At 41.1% G+C, this 20,383-nt stretch overlaps 2 protein-coding genes across 2 annotated transcripts in view; one reads left to right on the top strand and one right to left on the bottom strand.

Annotated features, from left to right (window-relative positions):
- Positions 1-8,610, top strand: part of nell2a (neural EGFL like 2a) — an 84,056-nt gene extending 75,446 nt beyond the window's left edge. The window contains exons 18-20 of the mRNA XM_005728254.1: positions 2,987-3,163; positions 6,146-6,370; positions 8,351-8,610. Coding sequence (XP_005728311.1) covers positions 2,987-3,163; positions 6,146-6,370; positions 8,351-8,392 — 444 coding nt within the window. The 3' untranslated portion in view covers positions 8,393-8,610. The remainder of the gene's footprint in view (positions 1-2,986; positions 3,164-6,145; positions 6,371-8,350) is intronic.
- An 8,099-nt stretch (positions 8,611-16,709) lies between these two features.
- Positions 16,710-20,383, bottom strand: part of tmem117 (transmembrane protein 117) — a 54,174-nt gene continuing 50,500 nt past the window's right edge. The window contains exon 8 of the mRNA XM_013909543.1: positions 16,710-19,461. Within this exon, the coding sequence (XP_013764997.1) occupies positions 18,800-19,461 (662 nt within the window). The 3' untranslated portion in view covers positions 16,710-18,799. The remainder of the gene's footprint in view (positions 19,462-20,383) is intronic.

The raw sequence follows: 20,383 nt of genomic DNA, 5'->3' as shown, positions 1-20,383 counted from the left end.
GTCTCAAAAAGCTGTTGGAGATTAAAACAGAGGTAGAAAGGCTCAAAATTGACCGTAACACGCATTGTATTTATTATTTTTCCCAGTTTTTGCTATTTTCTTAATGACAGAACAGTTTTAAATCTTTGCAGTATTGTACAGAAATAGCTTGATTCTTTGTTAATGATTGGCTTTTACATATAACAAGCCACAGGTGAGGATATTTCAGTTTGGCCTTCTTTGTAAAGAGATCATTAAAAGTCACCAACACTGACTGTAACCAGTGGCTAAGGGCAGTAAAGCAAATGTATTTCAGTAATAACCAGAAGGCTCCTGGTTCCAGTCTCACATCTCCTTTTTCTTTTTTTAGTCTTTTGGCCTGCCAGCTTCCTAAATGACTCTTCCCTTAATATTAATTTAATAATGTGTGTGGAGCTAAACATTTATTACCGGCACAAGATCAGACAATTTACCACACGTGTAACTTTCAGTCTTTATTACCTCTGTCTGGGAGGTTATGTTTTTGGTAGCGTTTGGATGCATGGCGTTCTGTCCGTTAACACGATAGCTTGAAAAGATTTGAATGAATTCTGATCAAACTTACATCCACCAATGTCTCCAAGGTCAATGTAATGATTTCAAAAAGCTATTTTAGAAATTATACTTACAATTTTACATTTGACCCCCAACCTCTCCTTCCTCTCCTAAAGGTCAAAACAATAATAATACTTTTTAGTGCTATTTATTACAACTATGTTTGTTCCTGCCGTTGTTTGTATTGAGAACATATAGGCATATAGGGAATGATATATGGGGATTGTAAATATCATGTTAGTTTGAACCTCTGGCCACTTCTTTAAGGTCAAATAATGCCAACCTTCATAAAATGTCCCGTATCTTATTATATTATATAATAAGTTTATTCATGCTCAATTATTTACAAATGAAACATCCATTCATCAATTATTTTCCGCTTGTCCAATTTAGGATCGTGCGGAGGCGGGAGCCTGTTCCAGCTTCCATAGGGTGAGGGGTAGGGTATACTCTAAACAGGTCGCCTCCTACATAACGTTTATATACAAAATACAATACTCTTCCCTTAAAAGTAAATACAGCTCAGATAGGGAGTTGTCTTGGCGTAGGTTTGTGCTGTCTGAGTGCTTTTCGTCTTAGATATGCAGTCTGCTAGGCTAATTCTCTAGCTAGTAATGTAGCAATAACGCTAACTGAAAATGCATGAAAATGTGAATGAATTTTGATCTGATGCTTTTTGCATGACTAGAGTCCTAAAATCAGGATGTATGTATGGGTGGATGGATGGAGATGATGCAGTAGTGGTGAGCAACTTAATTAAAGCGCATGAGCTACTCTCTCTATATAGTCCTTTTTAAAGGTCTATCAGAGTGATCGGGGCTCTTGATGTACTTGTTTTGATTGATTCCTGACATCAAAGTGACAAGGCATCTGGGAACAGTTGGTCCAGAAAACTCATTCCATCATCTTAAACACATTTTTTTCCTCCATGATTATCAGGTCACAGAGCAGTCATACTTTGCATTTCAGCATTTCACTCAACCTAATGCCAAGTGTCTGGCGGTAGTGGAAGGTGATTATAGTGGATTAGTGTCGGTAGTGAATGATCAAGCAGCAAATTATTCATTTGATTACAAAGGTCCAGGGCAGAAATGGCTCCCTAATTAAATGAGTCATATTAATTGATTTGAGAGATTGAAGAGCTGCCTGTCAAAATTAGTCGTATTGAGCAGTTCAGTGAGCAGAGGAGTAAACATGTTATTGTTTTGGAAGTGGGTGGACACAGCCGGATATTACATGGAGAGCTGCGATTAACTGAAGAGGGGAAACCAAAGTCAAACCCCAGAAAAAAGACAAAGAGCGTCCGGCCCGAGGTCAAGCAGTACACAAATAGTTCATTGTTTTGCTCTGATTGCAGTGCTGACGGGTGGAGTGTAACCCATCGATGCATCTGGACCAATTTCAAAAACATGTTCAGAAAAAAATATCAAAATACCAGGTTAACTGGCAACATTGAATGCATTCCTGACAATTCTTTACAAAAAATGTAAAGGAATGAAAGGTAGACTTTATTGTCAGTTTTGTTACAAAAAAGAAATCATACTCATGCGCTTTGAAATCAATTTTCAATCCATTCTATTAACTCCTTTTTCAGCTCAGGGCTGGGCACTCAAGCCTATCCGAGCTGTCGTGCAAAATGTAGGGGACCTTTAAAATACTCAAATTTAATTTTGTGCTCTATAGTTAATTCGGACTTCCTATTTTTACAATCGTCTGTATCCATCCTGAGCCGGGAAATATGTAACCGTATGAATATCCACAGAAAAATATCCAAATATTAGAATTAAACAGTAACAAGAAGGCAAAGCGGCGATTAAAATGGGATTGGATGGAAAATTTGCACGCTATTATGAATGGGTGCTGTTGGGCTCGGGATACTAGACATGCGTTTGAAACACCGTGATTAATGCACATATAAAGATTCTGTGGAAACAATCAACAGAAGTACCTGTTCCTTTCACCACCTTCTGGCTACTGCAGGGTCGTTCTGATTATTTTCATTATCAATTATCATGCAATTCTTTTTTCTTCTCTCTCAACCAATTCATAGTTAATTCTTAAAATCTTAGAAAATCCTAAAAAGCTTAAAACTCCTACCACGCTTTCTCAAAGCCGCCGATTATTTCCTGTACTCTGATGAGTTTGGAAGGAGTCTGAAAACACCGAGAACACCACGCTGATGAATAGAAACTATGCATCAGTACGCATAGAGTACACACTTTAATCTGGCGTGTCATAAATTGCTGCTTCAGAACAGTTTTCTTGGCATGAGCTAGACTGCCTTCATTACATTATTAATCATCAACATGTATGTTTAATGATCCCATCAAAGCAGAGGCCTTTGTCTGTGCGTGCAGCTGTTTTGGCCCATGCGTCATCCTGTGCTCAGTGCTCAGTTGTGCTCCCCACGCAGGCCGGCCAAGTGATGTGCCGCAGGATGGTGTGCGACTGCGACAATCCCAACGCCGACCTGTTCTGCTGCCCCGAGTGCGACCCTCGACTTAGCAGCCAGTGTCTGCATCAAAACGGCCTGCTCACCTACGGCAGCGGAGACACGTGGGTGGAGAACTGCCAGCAGTGTCAGTGCCTGGTGAGTAAAGGGCGCTTGTACCAACCCCCTCCTGCACGTTGATAATATTTCAAAGAGCGCAGGTATTTAACGCTTTCGTGCAGTGTCGTTTAAGGTGATAGTGAAGACAACATAGGCATTCGTTGCCGTGCCGCAGTGCCCACACGAGAGATGTAACAAATACTCCAGTCTCCATGGAAATGCTCATGAATGAGAGATGTGCTCTGCGAAAAAAGTCAAGGAAAGATGTTTTGTGGCAAGAGGGGGGGAGTGATTAAGAGGTGAATAGGGAGGTTGCAGAGAGGAGAAAATGAAGATTTCTTTCTTCTGCACAAGTGGAAAACCAAAGCAAGTGATTACTGAAATTTTAAAGAATTCAAAGAACTGTAAGGGTTGCTCTCTGCTGTGCTGGAATTACACGTTTTACTGGAGAAGACATTCAAGGTTAGGGGAACAGTGTCGCCTATGAGGTGGGAGGGTGAAACAGGGAGTGAGTATTATTCCTGTGCTTTGAGGAGGTTCTGCAGCGTGTATGTCTGAGGTGCTAGTTTCGAGTGTCCTCTACATCTAATCCCATTTCCCATTCGAAACAAAACAGCATTTCGTTCACTACACAGATCTTTCTCAGTCAGACGTATGCGCCGCTTTCTTTGTGTTCACATCTTCTGCTGCGTTGACCTTTTCAAGGTTTTAACAGTGTTTATGTTGAAGCAACAGGGAGGCGTTTTGTGTTTCCCAACAAACCTGACAAAAACAATAAATCTTCCCACCTGTGTTGCCCCTCTTACCATATTTCCATATGCATATCACATGCAAATTGAACGCTTTAGATTCTACCCCACTGTCTTCTCCTAACCCCACCCCCTCCTCCAGCATGCTGTAACACTCACCCACACCAGTGTCAGTTCCTCTGTTGAATGACTCACAAACCGTCTTTGCTTTGGATCTCAGAGCAGCACTTTACAACTCTTATTTTTCTATTTATTTCATCCTCTTTTTGTTGCCTTTAAAGATCAGCCGTACTTGCAGCTAAGATACCATAAGTTGGCTCCACTCTGACAGATTTATGGTCTGAGTAGCAATAGCAATGTCATTTCCTCTCGCACCCCTCCCTCCCTCTATTGTAATGCCGTCCTGATGCCTGGACCTGAGAGCTGCTTTTTTGGATTTCTTACAGCGAGCCATTATAGAAGAGCTTGAAAATCACCGCTCAGCAGAGGGGCAGCGGGGAAGCGCAGTTGGCTGAAAATGGGTTTGCTTCAGCATCGCTCTCGCTGAAACAGTACTCAGTGTAGGCCCTCGTGTTGACACGAGCAGACGCGAGCACATTTGAGATTGCAGGCACGCCTGTAACAACACACACACGCACACACACACACACACACACAATGTAAACATAGTATACGTGTGCTTGAAAATCTGCACACATCCTACATATGTCCACATGTACGCACAGATAGACATAAAACAATGCTCAGTTTAAGATGCACAGAGGCACACGCAGAGCAAAGGGCCACCAGCACACGCAGTACAAAGAGCAGCACTTGAAAGGCTGCTCCCGCGATACCGTACTGGGGCTCCAGTAGCGTGACAGGGACGTGAAATGAACCTTGAATGCAGCTACACTTAGCAGAGGCATGGCTGTCCAGACTCAGCGGGGGCCTTAAAATACACAGTGACAGCAGGGAGATGGGCAAAACATTCTCTCAAGTCCAAGATGTGAATCCTTTTGTATGAACCGTGCAATCATTTGAAATCAAGAGTGTGGCCTTTGCAGACCGCGCACACGCGGGCCACTTGCAATTTGCCATCTTGTTAAATCACCAAAATATCAAAGAAACCATTGATTTTCACAACCATACATGTAGATAGTAGCTTCATTTTTGAGAATAAAAATGGCATAATTATTGCAGGCTAATTCCCAAGCAAAGATAAATGTCACCAGTTCTAATTTCCCAGAGGCATTTTGTAACATTCAGTCTTAAAAACAGCAAATCTTTACATCTAGAGATTAAATAGCAGTGAGATATCGTGAATGGAGACATATTAAAAAATGATTTCATCTGAAGTATCACAAAGATATCAAAGTCCAGCGTCAGTTGTTTGTAAAAAGCTGTGCCCGACATCAGCCTCTCCTGTATGATAACAGACCACATCTGCATAAACAGACAAAGATGACATCGTCCCCTATCACAGTGTGGAACAGATACCTGAGGCTACACTCAATCCCTCCCTCTGGCAGCGAGCAGAAAGTGCCACTCGGGGGGATTTCCCACTTCGAATGTTTACACACAGCACAGAAGCAGGGAGTGGGCATTAGCTCTGTGTGAGAGCGCGCTTTATAGCCAGCCTAATTTACTACAACATTTTTGAAACGCTGAGTCAGATGATTTTGAGAGATATTGAATATCCCCGGTGGGACACTTGCATCAAACCTCACCATGCGTGCGCACCCCTTTTATATCTGCTGGTGTGCTTAAACATAAACAGTCTGAACTCATATTTCATTTCAATAAGGCGCGCGGCAGATATGCGCATGTATGACAGCACGAGCAGAAGTGGGTCAGGACAGAATGATGTAGAGTACAGTTCGGTTAAGAGTTGCAAGGATGGACAAAATCTATGACCCGTTTTCTCAGGCCAGTGAAAACGGCAGCGGGAAAAATCCAAGGCGGCTTTCTGCGCCGAAAGTTTGCTGTAAGATTAATAGGAGAACAACGAGACTAGAACAAGTCAATTAGAAAGGTGGAACATTTACCTCCACAGTCTGGAAAAACTGCTGACGCTGCCGGAAGACTGTGCCGCTCATCTTTATTTTTCTAGCTTCCTTACAAGTCGAGACGGTCCCTCCAGCATACAAATACACTACGTCAGGAGAAATGTGCATTTGAGTGAATAACTTGTTTAGACACAGGAAATGCAAAGTGCATTTGCAGTGATTATTTTTCTTTTTCTCTCTCTCTGCTCGGCTATCCTTTTCAAATTCCATCTCCACCTTCGCAGCAGGGGCAGGTGGATTGCTGGCCTCTGCCGTGCCCGCCTGTGGACTGCGAGTTTACTGTGGTGCCCGAGGGCGAGTGCTGTCCCCGCTGTGTCACCGACCCCTGCCAGGCCGACACCATCCGCAACGACATCACCAAGACATGTACGGACGAGCACAACATCTCACGCTTCAGCGGCTCCTCCTGGATTAAACATGGCACAGAGTGCACTCTGTGCCAGTGCAAGGTAAGCTGCTAGTCCTGCCGGCAGCATGGAAACAGCAAATTACAGTTTCTCTAGTTGGTGGCAGGCAAGACACAAAAGAAAAATGGCTTGAAAAGTGAGAACCCTTTGTGCTTTTTCAGGGGGCAAAAACAGAGTACTAGTATTTGCAACAGAAAGGCAATTTGTGCATCTTTAACACCTCACAGAAGTTGAATTTACCAGTTGTTGTAAAAGGGCAGTTATTGGGAGCTATTTAGTTAAACCAAGATGCACACAGTAATTGCTGTGGGAAAAAAATGAATCTAATATTCATTCTAAGAACAAGACGGCTGCTGTATCAATTCAAATAAATAAGATATGATGTTCTGTTCTGCAATTATTCCCTTTCTAATTTTGAGTTTATTAGATCATAGATTACATGTTTTATTTATATTTATTAACAAGAATGCAGTTTTCTGTGAAGCAGAACTTTGATACTTTCGGGAAATGTGCTTTTTATTTTTCTTGTTTAGGATTAGATGAGAATGTCTTACTCGGATGCACTGCACTGTATTTCTGCTAAATATGAAGCTGCAGTCGGTTAGATTAAAGCTAGAAACAGGCTCTGTCGAGTGGTAATAAACCTACCAGCTCCTTTAAAGGTCACTAATTAACATTTTTAATTAGTTGTTAATTAGGGTGTAAAAATAAGTTATAGGTTTACAATGTAACGTGCTGGCCTGCTTCTTGGTTCGGAGCGGCAACTTGCTGTAAATCCACTGGTTGCCTCGCAACCTCAGAGTGATGACAAGACTCCTGTTTCAGGTCTGTAACCTGAGTTATAATGAGCAATTTTTTTTTTAAATGTCGAACTGTTCTTTTAAATGAAAATGAACTGAAATTCTGGCAGCGTCATTTTTCCTGGCCTCTGGCTCGGCTGCAGCAGGAAATCATGGATGTATTCTTCCCTCTGCTAAAGGAGCACACAGGTTTGAGGATGAAGTGCTGAAAACGTCTGGAGAAACACTCACATCAGCAGCTCAAGTAAATCAGATGGAGAAAGGTGCTCTTCGTGAGTTTTTATTTTGCAGCGCTGAGCAGTCACGGAGAGAGTAAACTATGCAGGCAATATCCTCTTCATTACCAAATGTGAGCGTAAATTGTTTGCCTGAGCTTTAGGACTTAATCCACCAAGGCTGACTCCCTCACTTGAAATTCTACTATTAAATATTCTCGTCGCGCGTGCCTGCAATGATGTCCGCATCTCAGACAGAAAATAACAGCTATTCTCTGAGGACTTTCAATAAACATCATAATTTTTGGAATCTCTACCATCCATTCATCTATCCAGCCATTTTCTTCTTCTATGCGAGTCAGGGTCGCGGGGGAGGGGAGGCATCTTTAGGTTATGCATCTTTTTTTGGGGGGGGGGCAAATTTTATTTTAGCACGCAGTTTTTAAATTCACCTAAAAACAGTCCTTGGAGTAGCAGCTTTACAATGCAAGCCTAAAATTAAAAACCTTGGCCTCTTGGATACTTGAAATGCAGCATCCTCACCCTCATCACCAGGCCAGCTAGAGATTTTCGAGATTGCTTTGTGGAAATATCAAAAGTGTAAATTTGAAAGTAATTATAAAGAGTCAGTTTTCTGATTCAACAGAAATGAAGCACAGCAATTTTTCATCCTTTTAGTTTTAGCATTAACACTCAGCCTCTTCACTGTGCATGAGTTTTATTTTTTAGAACAAATGCAGCATAGTCCCAACTACAGGGACCTCCGGGGTACACGCATCGTAGAAGGGGTTAAACCAAAGTGACTCTGTGACCGTTCACATTTCTCAGTGAGAAATCGCCACCTTGTATCAGTTAGCGCCCAGACAAACTCTAAATACCAAACCGAGTCTGTGCGCCGCAGCACTGCTGTTACCCAAAAATATTATCTGGTTGAAAAAACGAGCTGCCCTGAGGTTAAATTGTAACAAACTTGTGCCTCTCTTCTTTCTCTTTCTTTGTGTTTCCAGAATGGACACATCTGTTGCTCAGTGGATCCCATGTGCCTTTAGTCCTGGCAGATCTGAAGGCACCTGTACAGTGTTCTCCATGTAAAAAAATACAAAAAAAATACATAAAAAATAACACCATCCCTGTGTCTCTTCACTGTCCTCCTCACAGACGTGGGTCACATAGTGTTTGCGTTGTAAGGATTTGTTTTGGCCTGCTGAATCAGATGGGTGGAAGTTCCGAATAACACACCCAGTGTCACATTGTCAAATACAGACAATTGTAAAAAAAAAAAATGTAACCTTTCAGGTATTTTTCTTTCCCTTCTGATTAGCCACAGTTGATTGTATGTTCTGTACAGTAAACTCCACCCATCTGGTGCTAAGCTTTAACTCGTAGAGCAAATACTCTATGACCGGCGCCTGCTTCCTCAACTCCTTTATACCAAATGCAAATGTATATCATACCAAACAGATGATGGACTACGGTTTCCTGAAACCCACCACTTTGTTATGTCTCACCACTTAGAGTGAACCTTTAAGGGTCACCATTCCCCACTCCCAATCATTGCTACATGAAACTGTAAAATATTACTATTACTGGCATGACTCTGCTTGATGTCCAAATATTTTTTGATTTCTAAATTCTCGATGATGATGATGATGATGATGATGATGATGATGATGATGATGATGATACATTAGCTAGAGCAAAGGCAGTTAGCATAAGGTTCCGTTGCCACATTTGAGTCGTCTAAATTATGTGGTGCTTTGCAGCATTTTGTTCCATTTCTCTTTTTTGTAATTTTTTTTCCAGCTTGTTATTGTGTAATAGTGAAATAAAGTATTTCCATTTACATTAATTGCTTGTCTTTTTCTTATGTAACAGATTTAACAGATATGAGATTTTATTGGCCATACAGTGGCTTTAATTAGATTTTTAGGTTTCTGGGTTCACTGTTAGTTTGTAAAACACAAACATGCATTACAAAATGTTTGCGATTATTCCAACAAAGAAGAAAATCTGATTAACTTTAGGTAGCAGACGTGTTTGTCTGTACTCATCCTCCAGCATGACTGCACCGATGAATGTATAGCGTGGGAACAAATGGAGAAGGGATTGTAACCATGTGCTGTAGCGCCTGAGCAGATTAGACTATATCATCTTACAGTCTGCATACATAAAACTGGATTTATTAGATCCATGTGGCACAGCATGACATGCAGTAAACTTTGCTGAAGTCTCAGAGTGTAAGACACTGTGACTGTTCAGAGGAGAAGACCCCTAAAAAGGAAATCAGGCAGATTAAAGTCTTAAATCCATTTTCTAATAATTTCTAGGAGATTGAAAATATGCAAACAAAGGTGTGGACAAAAAGTTAAAAACCTCCGCTCTTTCTCATTGCACATCCCCTCCTTTCCTCTCCTTCGATCCTAGTCACTCCAATCAGAGATGTGAGCTGAGCCATTGAGTATATAACATGATGTAGTATTGCTCCAGAGCCTTATTTTAAAGCAATCTCAAGCCCAACTACACCTGTGCTTTGTGAAGTCAGAGGTAACACTGTTTGCATTTTTTTTTAAATATTCATGGCTGTTTTAATTAAAGTTGCAATGTGGCAAGATATCACAGCCTCTTTCTCACACACATACAAATACTGGAAAAAAAAAACCCAAACCCTGAATCACATGCCTCACAATCATCTTAAAAACCGAAACAATACAAATCACTGCTTGTTTGAAGAATGACCCACCACGGTTTGTGTATTCTGGCTGTGTGCCACGCCTCTTTTATATGCTGATGCACAGGATACACCTGCGCATCCTCGATCATAGCTCCTCTGCAAGCCCGCCTTCTCCTCTCTGATCCATTTTAGCAATTCAGAAATCCTTCAACATGGGATACTGAGATTGATTTCCGGGTCCCAGGCAGGAGGACATAAAAAGAGGAGACGAGGAACCCTACACATAAGAAAAACAGAGGGAACAAAGAAAACCCACAAGCAGAGTGAAAACAAAAAAATGTCTGGACAGCTTGAGATTGTGAAGTCGATCGGACAAAGAGCAAAAGGGCAGTGGAGGACTTTATAGACTATGTCAACTGGCAGACTGGCTACAGGTGAGGCAAGAAATGGCTGTGGAAACTAAACATACAGGGAGTGACTTGAGCATGAAACAAACACACTACTTATGTAGTTACATTTTACAGACAGATTACCCAGTTTATAAAATATGACGCATCATTAGTCGATTCAGGTAGCCGTGTGTACATAAAACACTTAAAACGAATTTCCCTTCCACGGGTTGCAGCAGTAAAACATTTTAATGTGAAAGCATCGGTCATATTATTGCAGTCACACATTAAAAATGAAATAAACACTGATAGATTGACTGATTATGAATGCTGGTGTAAATTTGATGCCTTGCACATAAAAGATGGTTTGTAAACGTGCCCTTTTAGAACCATCGCCAGGCTTGTGTTAAGATTAGATATAAAAATGATCTGCTTTGAATAATATCTTTTTCCATTAAAAAAATCCAATGCCTTTTTACTACTCCTAGTTCTGTGAAAAAATGAATAACCGGACACAAAATGAGTCCTACCACACTCAAAGACCTTGTTCTCAGTGTTTGTGCCACGCAAGCTTGGCTTTAAGTTTAAGCTGCTCGTGATTCACTTCCAAACTAGCTGTGACGGTGCACACCTTACACTCAGGTTGGGGGAACTTTACGCTTTTGGCTGATGAATTGGAATTAGTGCCACGCTGTGAACGTACATTATTCTGCACAGTGAAGCTCAAACAATTAAGAGAACAAACACTGATCAAAACTAATTTGTTCTGAGGAAAGTCAGAGATTTTGTCCCCCGCAGATATTGTACACTGGATAAGTAAATTTGTGTGATTTATAGATCTAGCAGCGTTCTATCAGTGATTGGATTTTATACAAAGCCCCGTGTGGTGGATACACTTTCATGTCTGCATATTTGGATGCAGAGCAACGACTGCTGCAATTGTAGCACACGGATTCCTCTCTCCTCCCGACTTTGTCCTGTGCCTTTGGAGATGGTAGTAATACTTGTATCGCAGAAGAGCACTTAAAGCTCCTAATATAATTATCTATCCCTTCACAGCCACAGACAAATGAGTTCAGCCCGGAGATGGCTTTATTTCCCTGTGGAAAAGTCTCTCTCCACGAACTGATTCTACCTCGCAGCTGCTTACATTAACAAACACGCAACGTAATGGGGGCCCATTTATATTCCAACACACACTCTGCTCACTTGAGCCTTTTTTTTTTGTTTTGTTTCTGCATCGCTCTCGCTCCAAAAACTTTTTTTAACTCAGGTTATCATGACTCCAAACTCATCCCTGAGTTGAATGATAGGGCAGTGGACAGTGTGCAGTGGACAGTTCACAGCGGCTGCTCGTTGGTTGGCAAGGGCACCATCTGGCCTGCTTTGGTCCAGTGGCTTCTAGCTGGTGGTGGCATGAAGCCAGTGGGCACCTGAGTAGTGGTGGCACAGCAGGGCAGACTGGTCCTCCAGCTGGCTCCTAAATGTCCAATTTTCCATGGCAGTGCTGAACCCTCTGCAACAGATGCCTGTACCCACGGGGAGTCCACTTCACTGCCTGTCCTATATTCACTGTTAATGACCACACATATCATTGTGATTGTAGCTGGTGAAGCAAGGCATCAGTGAAAAGTCAGTTTTACTTTAAGTGTGGAGTTTAAATCAAGAGAAAAAAAAACGCATTAGTAATACATTTGGGCTGACATGTCGTTTTCAGTGATCTTATAGCCTTCAAATTGCTCTAATTGGTCTGCAAAATCCACTCCACTCTGAAGAATGAGAAGGGTCTTTATCTGACAAAAAGATACCAGGAGCATGCAATAATACAATCACCTGAAAATCATCTTTTTTGGACTTGGCAATCTCATGCATGTACTATGTGTAGGGAATTACATGGACATGTGCAGTTTATAGCATTTGCGTGTATTTGTACCTCTTATCGCTGCAGGGTAAACTCTGTTCATTCTACTTATTTGTCACAGCTTGTGCGGGATTGACTTAATGCATAAGCATGTAGTGCATGAGCCAAAGCAAGAATGGAAGCCGCTTTGAATTGTCTGTGTTACAGCAAACATCCACACAAGTGCTCACTGTGCCCACAGCACCTATAGCTTTTGGTTCCAGCTTCAACTGTGGGTGCAGCCAAAGGTGCTACAATCAGGATATTTAGTACTGATTATTTCATATGAACTTGTTTTTAATCGACGAAGAACCTCCTCAGGAGATTAACAAAACTGTATTATACAGTTTAGTATACAGACCCCCATTTTGGTTTCAGAACTGTCTTAATTCTTTGTGGCACTGACTCAACAAGTTGCTGGAAACCAGGAGGTGTGCTATCCTGCTGGAAGCAGCAGTCGGAAAGCAGGGAACGCTGTGGTCACAAAGGGATGGACACGGGCAGCAACAATGCTCAGGTAAGCTGTGGTGTTTACGCAATTCTGAATTGGGACTAAGGGGCACAAAGTGAGCCAAGAAAATATCCCACACACCACCGATAGCATATTTGGTGGATACACGCGTTCATGATGGTTACACCAAATTCTGACCCTGCCATCTTAATGTCACAGCAGCAATCAAGTCTCAACATTTCTCCAGGCTTTTATTGTCCAATTTTAGTGAGCCCGTGCAAACTGAAGCCTCAGTACCAGTAGTGGTACCCAGTGTGGTCTTCTGCTAGTGCAGGCCATCTGCTTCAATGTTTTGATGCTTTTTCCTCAGTTGCAAAGAGTGTTTTTTTGTTTCTTTAATTACTGTTGCCTTATGAAGCGCCTTGAGGCGACTTATGTTGTGATTTGGCGCTATATAAATAAAATTGAATTGAATTGAATTGAATTCCTATCAGTTCCATGCATTCCGGACACTCCTCTCTGACCGTTGGCATCTGCGTAATTTTGTGCTGAACACTTGGGGGATTAAGATCTCTGTCGAAATAAATAAATAAATCTGGGTAAATTCCCAGATGATTAAACATAAACATGCAACTATTTTGCTGGTAATACCTGAAATGAGTAAAGAAAATCAACAGCCTATTTATGCAAGATAATTCATAATTTTATTGGGGAGTTATATTGGTTGGATCTCATTATTGAAGGGGGGGGGGGTCATAACCTCCCTAACCCTCCTCGAAATTACACCCCTGTCTCTTGGTCAGTTGCTATGACTTACTAGTATTTTCTGGTATTTCAGTCACCTGAAAATATCAGCTGATTTAAATCTCAGTGTGCTTAGGTCGGGAGATGGAGCTGAACTTTAACATATTATATAAAACTATTTAAAACAGTGCAGTGTGTGAGTTTTGCAGCAAGGCTTACAATGTCAAGATCAACTTTTTCCACTGTTCACAAAGAGATACGCTGCACAGTGACAGATATCTTTCTATTAGATATTTTTCTGATTGATATTTTCAGTTTTGTAGGTCCAATGTTGGTAAAAAAAAAAAAAGAGACATTTTTCCCCAACACTGGATTTTATCGTCATTCACCTGCTGCTCCACTGAAGGACATTGCAACTGAATTTTTTTTTTAATATTCACCAAGCAGCTCTTCATTTTATATAACTTACGAACAATTTGAATAAAATTTGATCCTCTTCCTCGACACAGGAAGAGTAAGGCAGACATCATTATCACAAACCCACCCCTGGGGTTTCAGTCCTCTGAGTGACTTGTTGGAGGTTCTGAGAGATTTATCCGAGCCACATGTTCCTCTGTTAGGTATCAGAAACCCGCAGAAGGAATTGCTGATGAATTCTCTTTCCCTTGTGGCCACTGGGGACAGAAACCATCTCAGACTTGGTGAAAAGACTGAAGGGAAACCTTGTAGCTGGCTGGGACTGACAGTACTGATAAATTTCACAAGGTCTCTAAGAGTCACGGAGCTGCCAGCACAGAGTGATGGGCCATGCCAGGACATGATACACTGATCTAATTGGAGGATAGCTCAAAGACAGTAGAGAAGATTCCAGTTGATCTGTAGCTATGGCTCATTCCCTCTAGAGAATTTTTCTGGCTTATATTTAGCTCTAGGTCCAACAATAGTGCTTCATATCCTCCCTCAAAAAGCAGTTCTTATGTCTTTTTGGATTTGTAGACATGCTATTGGAACAAATAGTAAATAATGGGGAACATTTCAAAGGTGCCTGAAGTCCGTTTGAAAGAAAGCTTCTCTGTCATGAAAAAAAGAAGCAAGCTAAAAATTTGATTACCAGACAGAAAGGAATTGATCATGAACGTTTCCAACACGAATGCATCCACGGCATTGAGGGAGAAGTCGATACACTTTTAAGACAACGTGGGTATCAGGCTCCAACACCCCATAAACATTTTTTTTGAAATGCCTGTTTTGATGTGCTCTCTCACTTTCTGCATGGTCCTCAAAAAAAAAAAAAAAAATCAATATCTAATTTCTCAGCCCAATGGCAGACTTGGAAGAGGCCTCAGTAAAAACAGCTAATACACTCTGGCAATGAGATTTATTTCACAGACAAACAACAAGCATCCGTGAGACCTCAGGTATTCACAAATCTGCTTGGTTTTCACACCGCAGGTGTTTTAATATTTACTACTGAAGCAATCTAGCTGAGGCTCTTATTAAAGCTAATTTTGCAGTGAATGGCACAGCAGGATTCAAGTGTTGTGGGTGCAATTACACATGCCGGGATACACGGTTACTGACAGTGGAGTGCTGGATTGGATGACACCTGCGATAGCATAGTCTCACATCAGTTTGTTTAACTGCTTCTGTCACATTACAGATTTTTTATAAGTCACTCCTTTGTTGTGTTAAACCGGTGGTTGGATTCCAGGCCCGTGAAGCAGCTTTCTACAGCTGATGGATGAAACAGTCACTGTTTAACATGATTTAACCTAAAACGATCAACCACTTTTTATCAGCAGCAACCCCTGCAGTCCCTTTTATCTATTAACAACCACATGCTTTAAGAATGGGTTAGATTTAGGCTTACATGCAACCCTTTTTAATAGAATCTTTGCATATATGTCAAAACAGAAGAGCTTACAAGAAAAAAAACCTGCAAGGCCAAGATGCGTGTATGGGACTTGATCTGAAGGGTAACATCTGGTAGTCCCAAAAAGAGAGTGAAATCCTGTATTATAAGCAAGAATATGTACATATAATACATGGATGTCGACACAGAATAGCTCCCAGCTCATTTGAGTCGCCAAACTGGACCATATGACCGTGTTTGTGGTGTTGGAGCATTTTTAATAGAACAAACAATTTAAATTAGATTGTTTTATAGTTAAATTTGCGATCAGCACATCCAAGAGTCTTAGAAGAATTGTTGAATATTTCCTAGTGAAAGTGAATAACTGTTACATCACAGATCTGTCATAACGCACTCCTCTGTGTGGTATTTTCTCATTAACCACTGGTTGGATTTCAGCCCTTTCTCATAATCGGCATCTCTTATTTAGACACAGCTGCACTTTGAGACAAAGGGTAAAAGTTGAAGAGCTCACAATAACTATATCCTGGTGTTTATGTCTACCATCCGTGTCATATAAATTTAGCAAATTCGCACAGTAACATTCGCCGATTAACACTAAACGCACAGTGGGCGACTGGCTCTCGTTCACTCTATAAATGTGATCCCTAACATTTGTAGGATTCTTTCAGTGCCTTTAAAAAATTTCGCAACATTCCTTTCAAAATTTCCTCTTGAATCCAGCGTGGAAACAGCAAAGATGAAAAGCCGTACTGTGCCATAATTCTCTGTAACAAAGCACTTTTTTTTTCTTCTTTAATATATTATCAATCATCTCAAGGCCCTTCAGATTTTTCTCTCAACCTCATTGGAGGAGTCCCAACACCACACTGGGAACCAATTCTGTCGGCAGTGAGTTCAGTTTTCATCCCTCAGACATTTTCGATCCAATCTATAACTCATTTACACGTAGACATGTTCTATAAACAAATCCCGCCGGGGAACAAAACAAGTAACAAATTCAAATTGTTTCCCACTGGCATAAATCAAACAACGGACAGGCTCAGAGGAGAACTCATGCTAATCTGAGCTGGGTGCTATGTGTATGCAGGCTACGTATTCGAGTGTCCTTGTGAAGAGATAGTATCATTATTTCTCCTGTTGCCCACATTAATTGGGTCAGCAGATGCAAGAAGCTTGACCTGCACTGTTGCTTGGCAACTATACTTCCCAAGCATATAGAAAAACTGAAAAGCAGAACTTAACTTGCGAGTTACTTATCGAGATCAGCAACCTTGTTCAAAAAGAATTAAGGAAAGTGGTCAAGTGATACAGAATGTAAAAAATGTATTAATTTATTGGTAGCACAAGGTTCAACAGTAGTACAGTACACTGTGGAAACACAAAACAATCCCCTTTGCTTCAAAAAACAGAGAGGAACTTGTAGGAATTGTCAGTTATGCAGCACAACACAATGAAAACAGTCCGAACAAGACAAAGGCCTCACTTTTAACCCAAACAATTACAGCTGCATTCCAAACATATTAGAGCCCCTTCATGTCCAAAGAGGTTCTGCCCTTTGGTAAAACACTAATATCTAATGTCTTCACAGAGCTTTAATGTATAAAAGGATAATTACTAAACCAAAAGCTGCAAACCAATTATGCTGAATAAATTGACCTCTTCACAGAATGGCCTTTGTTGAAAAGAAGTGTAGCAGCAAACACCTACACACTTCACATGTGTCTGCACACACACACACACACACACACGGACTGTTAAGTATAAAACATCATGTACAGACACAAGTGGACATCTCTCTCTCGCTCTGCTTCCAGTTCACACACACAAAAACACAAATGCAGGAAACTCCACTGTGTAATGTTCTACCAGAACAGGACCTCAACCTTAAATAAAAGACATTTTAATTGTTTTTGTCATTTCAAAAATTAAAGATAAAAAAAATTAAACGATAATCCATTAATGTGAATGTAATTATATTAATTTGTACTGTAGATAATAGTTTACAAAATGTAAGAAATCTGGTCATATTCTGTTACATGATGACTGCTGTGCCTTTCATTGGCAAACAAAGCAGACTATTTGAGAAATATCATATAGATATATGTCATAGTTTCTTATTTCTGCAGCCACAGTGTAATATTGTGCATTATATACCAATGCAGAGTACAACAAGAGCACATGCTATCTTGCGTTGTCTCGGTGCGTACATGTCTTTGTCTCAAATCATCACATTTTCTTGCAAATATGTTCAAAATACTGCATGATTGAGCATCTTTGGTCAAAAGCATGAGCAAGTTCATTATATAATTAACAACAAACTTAATTTAGATGGGTATTTTATTGTATAAAAAAACAAAAAAGAACATGTTTTTGGACCAAACACCCCCCAAACTTAGGTGTACAAACACTTTTACACATTAAAGCCAGTTTAAGCTAAAATGCTGCAGCTTTTAGTTATGTTTGAAATGAGGGTTTCTTTTACAGTAGGATAATGCACCTTTTCTTTCATGCAATAAAACAGGAAAGAAAATCTGCTTTTACAACCATTAGCTTTACATAAAGAAGCCCTGAGCTTTGGAGAAGTCACCGCTGCACTTCAATGGTTTACATTTATGTTTATGCCAAGGGCAAAAACCACCTTTTCTCCCTCTGTTGGTATTCAGTAAAGGTGCAGCAGCCGCATAAGCAATCATGAGGTGGCTTGGTGTTTAGCTATTTGATCTCTGCTGATTGCATTTATTATCTTTGCAACTAAAATCAAGTGAGGGTAAATGAGGAGGTCGTCACCGTACACCGATGGTCATAAACACAATTAAAATGTAGTAAGAGTGACATCGCATGAGAATAAATTAAAATGATAAAGTTTCAGGATCAAATGAGGTAACATGATGTCGATATGATAAGAGCATACAGTATGTCAGACATTAGTAAAGCAGATCCGGATGGTCACACAGGCTGTTTAGAATATGCTTTGCGTATCTGAATATGTGAAATATCAAGGCACTGCTGTAGTTATAACACTGTTTTGAAACAATAAAACTCCACTAACTGAAGGTCACATCTGTAGAAATAGTTCTCTGTTACAGGCACCTGTTAGTGTACCTTGACAAAATTGAATTAGGAAAATGTAAAATCCAAGGTAGCACCTGGTCAGTTGAGGTTTTGCAATGGATCTGGTATGTATCAGAATTGGTGCCATTTAAAGACTTTTAAAATGCTTTTGGTACAAAAATATATTAATATGACTGGAACAGCCATCAAGGTTAGGCTAGGTAAATAACACTCTGTCCTTCACTTGAAGCACTGTGTTAAAGATCCTCCTCTGACATCTCGTGCTGTCCTGAATAAACATGCTCGAGTTGTTTACCATTGATCATGTTGGTTCCAACCTGTCTGCAGGTACAAAGTTTCAGAGGTTCGTCAAGTCACGGGGAGAATTTGTGAACATCGAAAGAGACTGCCGGTTCATCCTGCTCCGTGCTGTCGATCACAATGCTCGGATGTGTCTCTTGGGTTTCCATGGAAATCGTAGAGTTCGTAGAGGGTGTCGCTCCAAAGTGCGGCCCATCCACCGACAGAAGCATCGGCGTTCCCGATCGTTTGAGGCTATCGGTCATAGTGACATGTGTCTCCTCTGGCGTCGCGCCCATCTCCTTGCTGTACTCGGATGGCGACTTCCTCTTTATCCTCTCGTAACTCTTGTCTGGATTTTCTGTGAAGGTCTCGCTGTCCTGAAATCGACCAAACAGCCAGATGAAAAACCCAAAGAGTACGAACGCCACTAGGCTCGGAATAAAGGCCAGGCATTTCACATCCAAGCTGGCTCCAATGTAGCGGCTGTGGAGGAACATGTCCCGCTCCACGTAGGTTAAGTTGGTCCTAGGGTCAACGTTGGTGGAGCGCCACTCGTAGGTGAGTGTGCTGTGATTGAAGTCCTTGAGGGTTTCTGGCTCCTCCACTGTGAAGATCTTCTCACCAGGCCCAACATACTGCCCATATTCATAGGGCTTATAGAAGATCTGGTTCTTCCACATGTTAAGGTCCAAAATCAGCACGAGGAAGATGATACCATAGTTGAACCACTTACCTGCAATGAGAATTGCAACTTGGATTAGACCAGGCTTATATTTGAAAGCTAAGTAGCATGCACGCACTGTAAAGATGATTTAAAGCATATCCTCAACGATGTACCACACAAGCTTCCTCCAAACATGGCTAAGAGGGCAGAGTCCATAGATGGATATGCTGTCACATTCATTAATCAGAAATTCCTCTCATTTTGCATACAGATAGAGGTGGTAGCTCCTCCACGGTATCTCCTAACAAGATCACTATATTACCATGAGACAGCCCACACCACCACTGCCCAGGTTGTCTGATAGCAGGCAGATGTCGCCCCTGGTATATGTGACACTACTCCCTACCTTTCCCCGAGATATGATGCTAATAAGCTTTCAGTTAAACCAATCACGCCGCACCGGAGCCATTTCCATAATGCTTAATGGATATGCAATGCATTAAGGTTAACAACTTTCTGCGAACCACTGAGCCTTTGAACAGTTTAACATTTAGCTCAGGAACACTGGTTCGCCTCCCCTTGATAGTCATGACAGGCCGTGTTGATGTGGCAGAACCAAGTAGAGAAACCAGTAGGACGGTTTTAAATGGGAAATATACTCATTTGCAGAGAACATTAAAGAGGCTGAGATGCGAGAGATGATGAGGGAAGCATCTCGCACATCATGGAGGAACGCGAGGAACAGGAAACACAATCGAAGCGGCGTTGGCACCTGCTTTCTACAGAAACTACACATGTATTATAAATGGTTGCTTGTGGTTTAACCAACAAACACTTCCCCAAAGAAAGAAAGGAGTGGAAAAGTAGAGCAGCCACAGCACTTTTTTATTTTAAGTATTCACAATTCAAAAATAGGGCAAATTTATGTCTCCCTCATGGACATTTTCATTTCTTTCTGCTGCCTAATCCATTTCCAACAGCTGTAAAAAAA

This window comes from Pundamilia nyererei, unplaced genomic scaffold, assembly GCF_000239375.1.
Source record: "Pundamilia nyererei isolate P.nyererei 1_Seehausen unplaced genomic scaffold, PunNye1.0 scaffold00027, whole genome shotgun sequence".
Classification (NCBI taxonomy): domain Eukaryota; kingdom Metazoa; phylum Chordata; class Actinopteri; order Cichliformes; family Cichlidae; genus Pundamilia; species Pundamilia nyererei.
The sequence above is the reverse complement of the archived record's forward strand: the minus strand, read 5'-3'. Positions and strand labels throughout refer to the sequence as shown.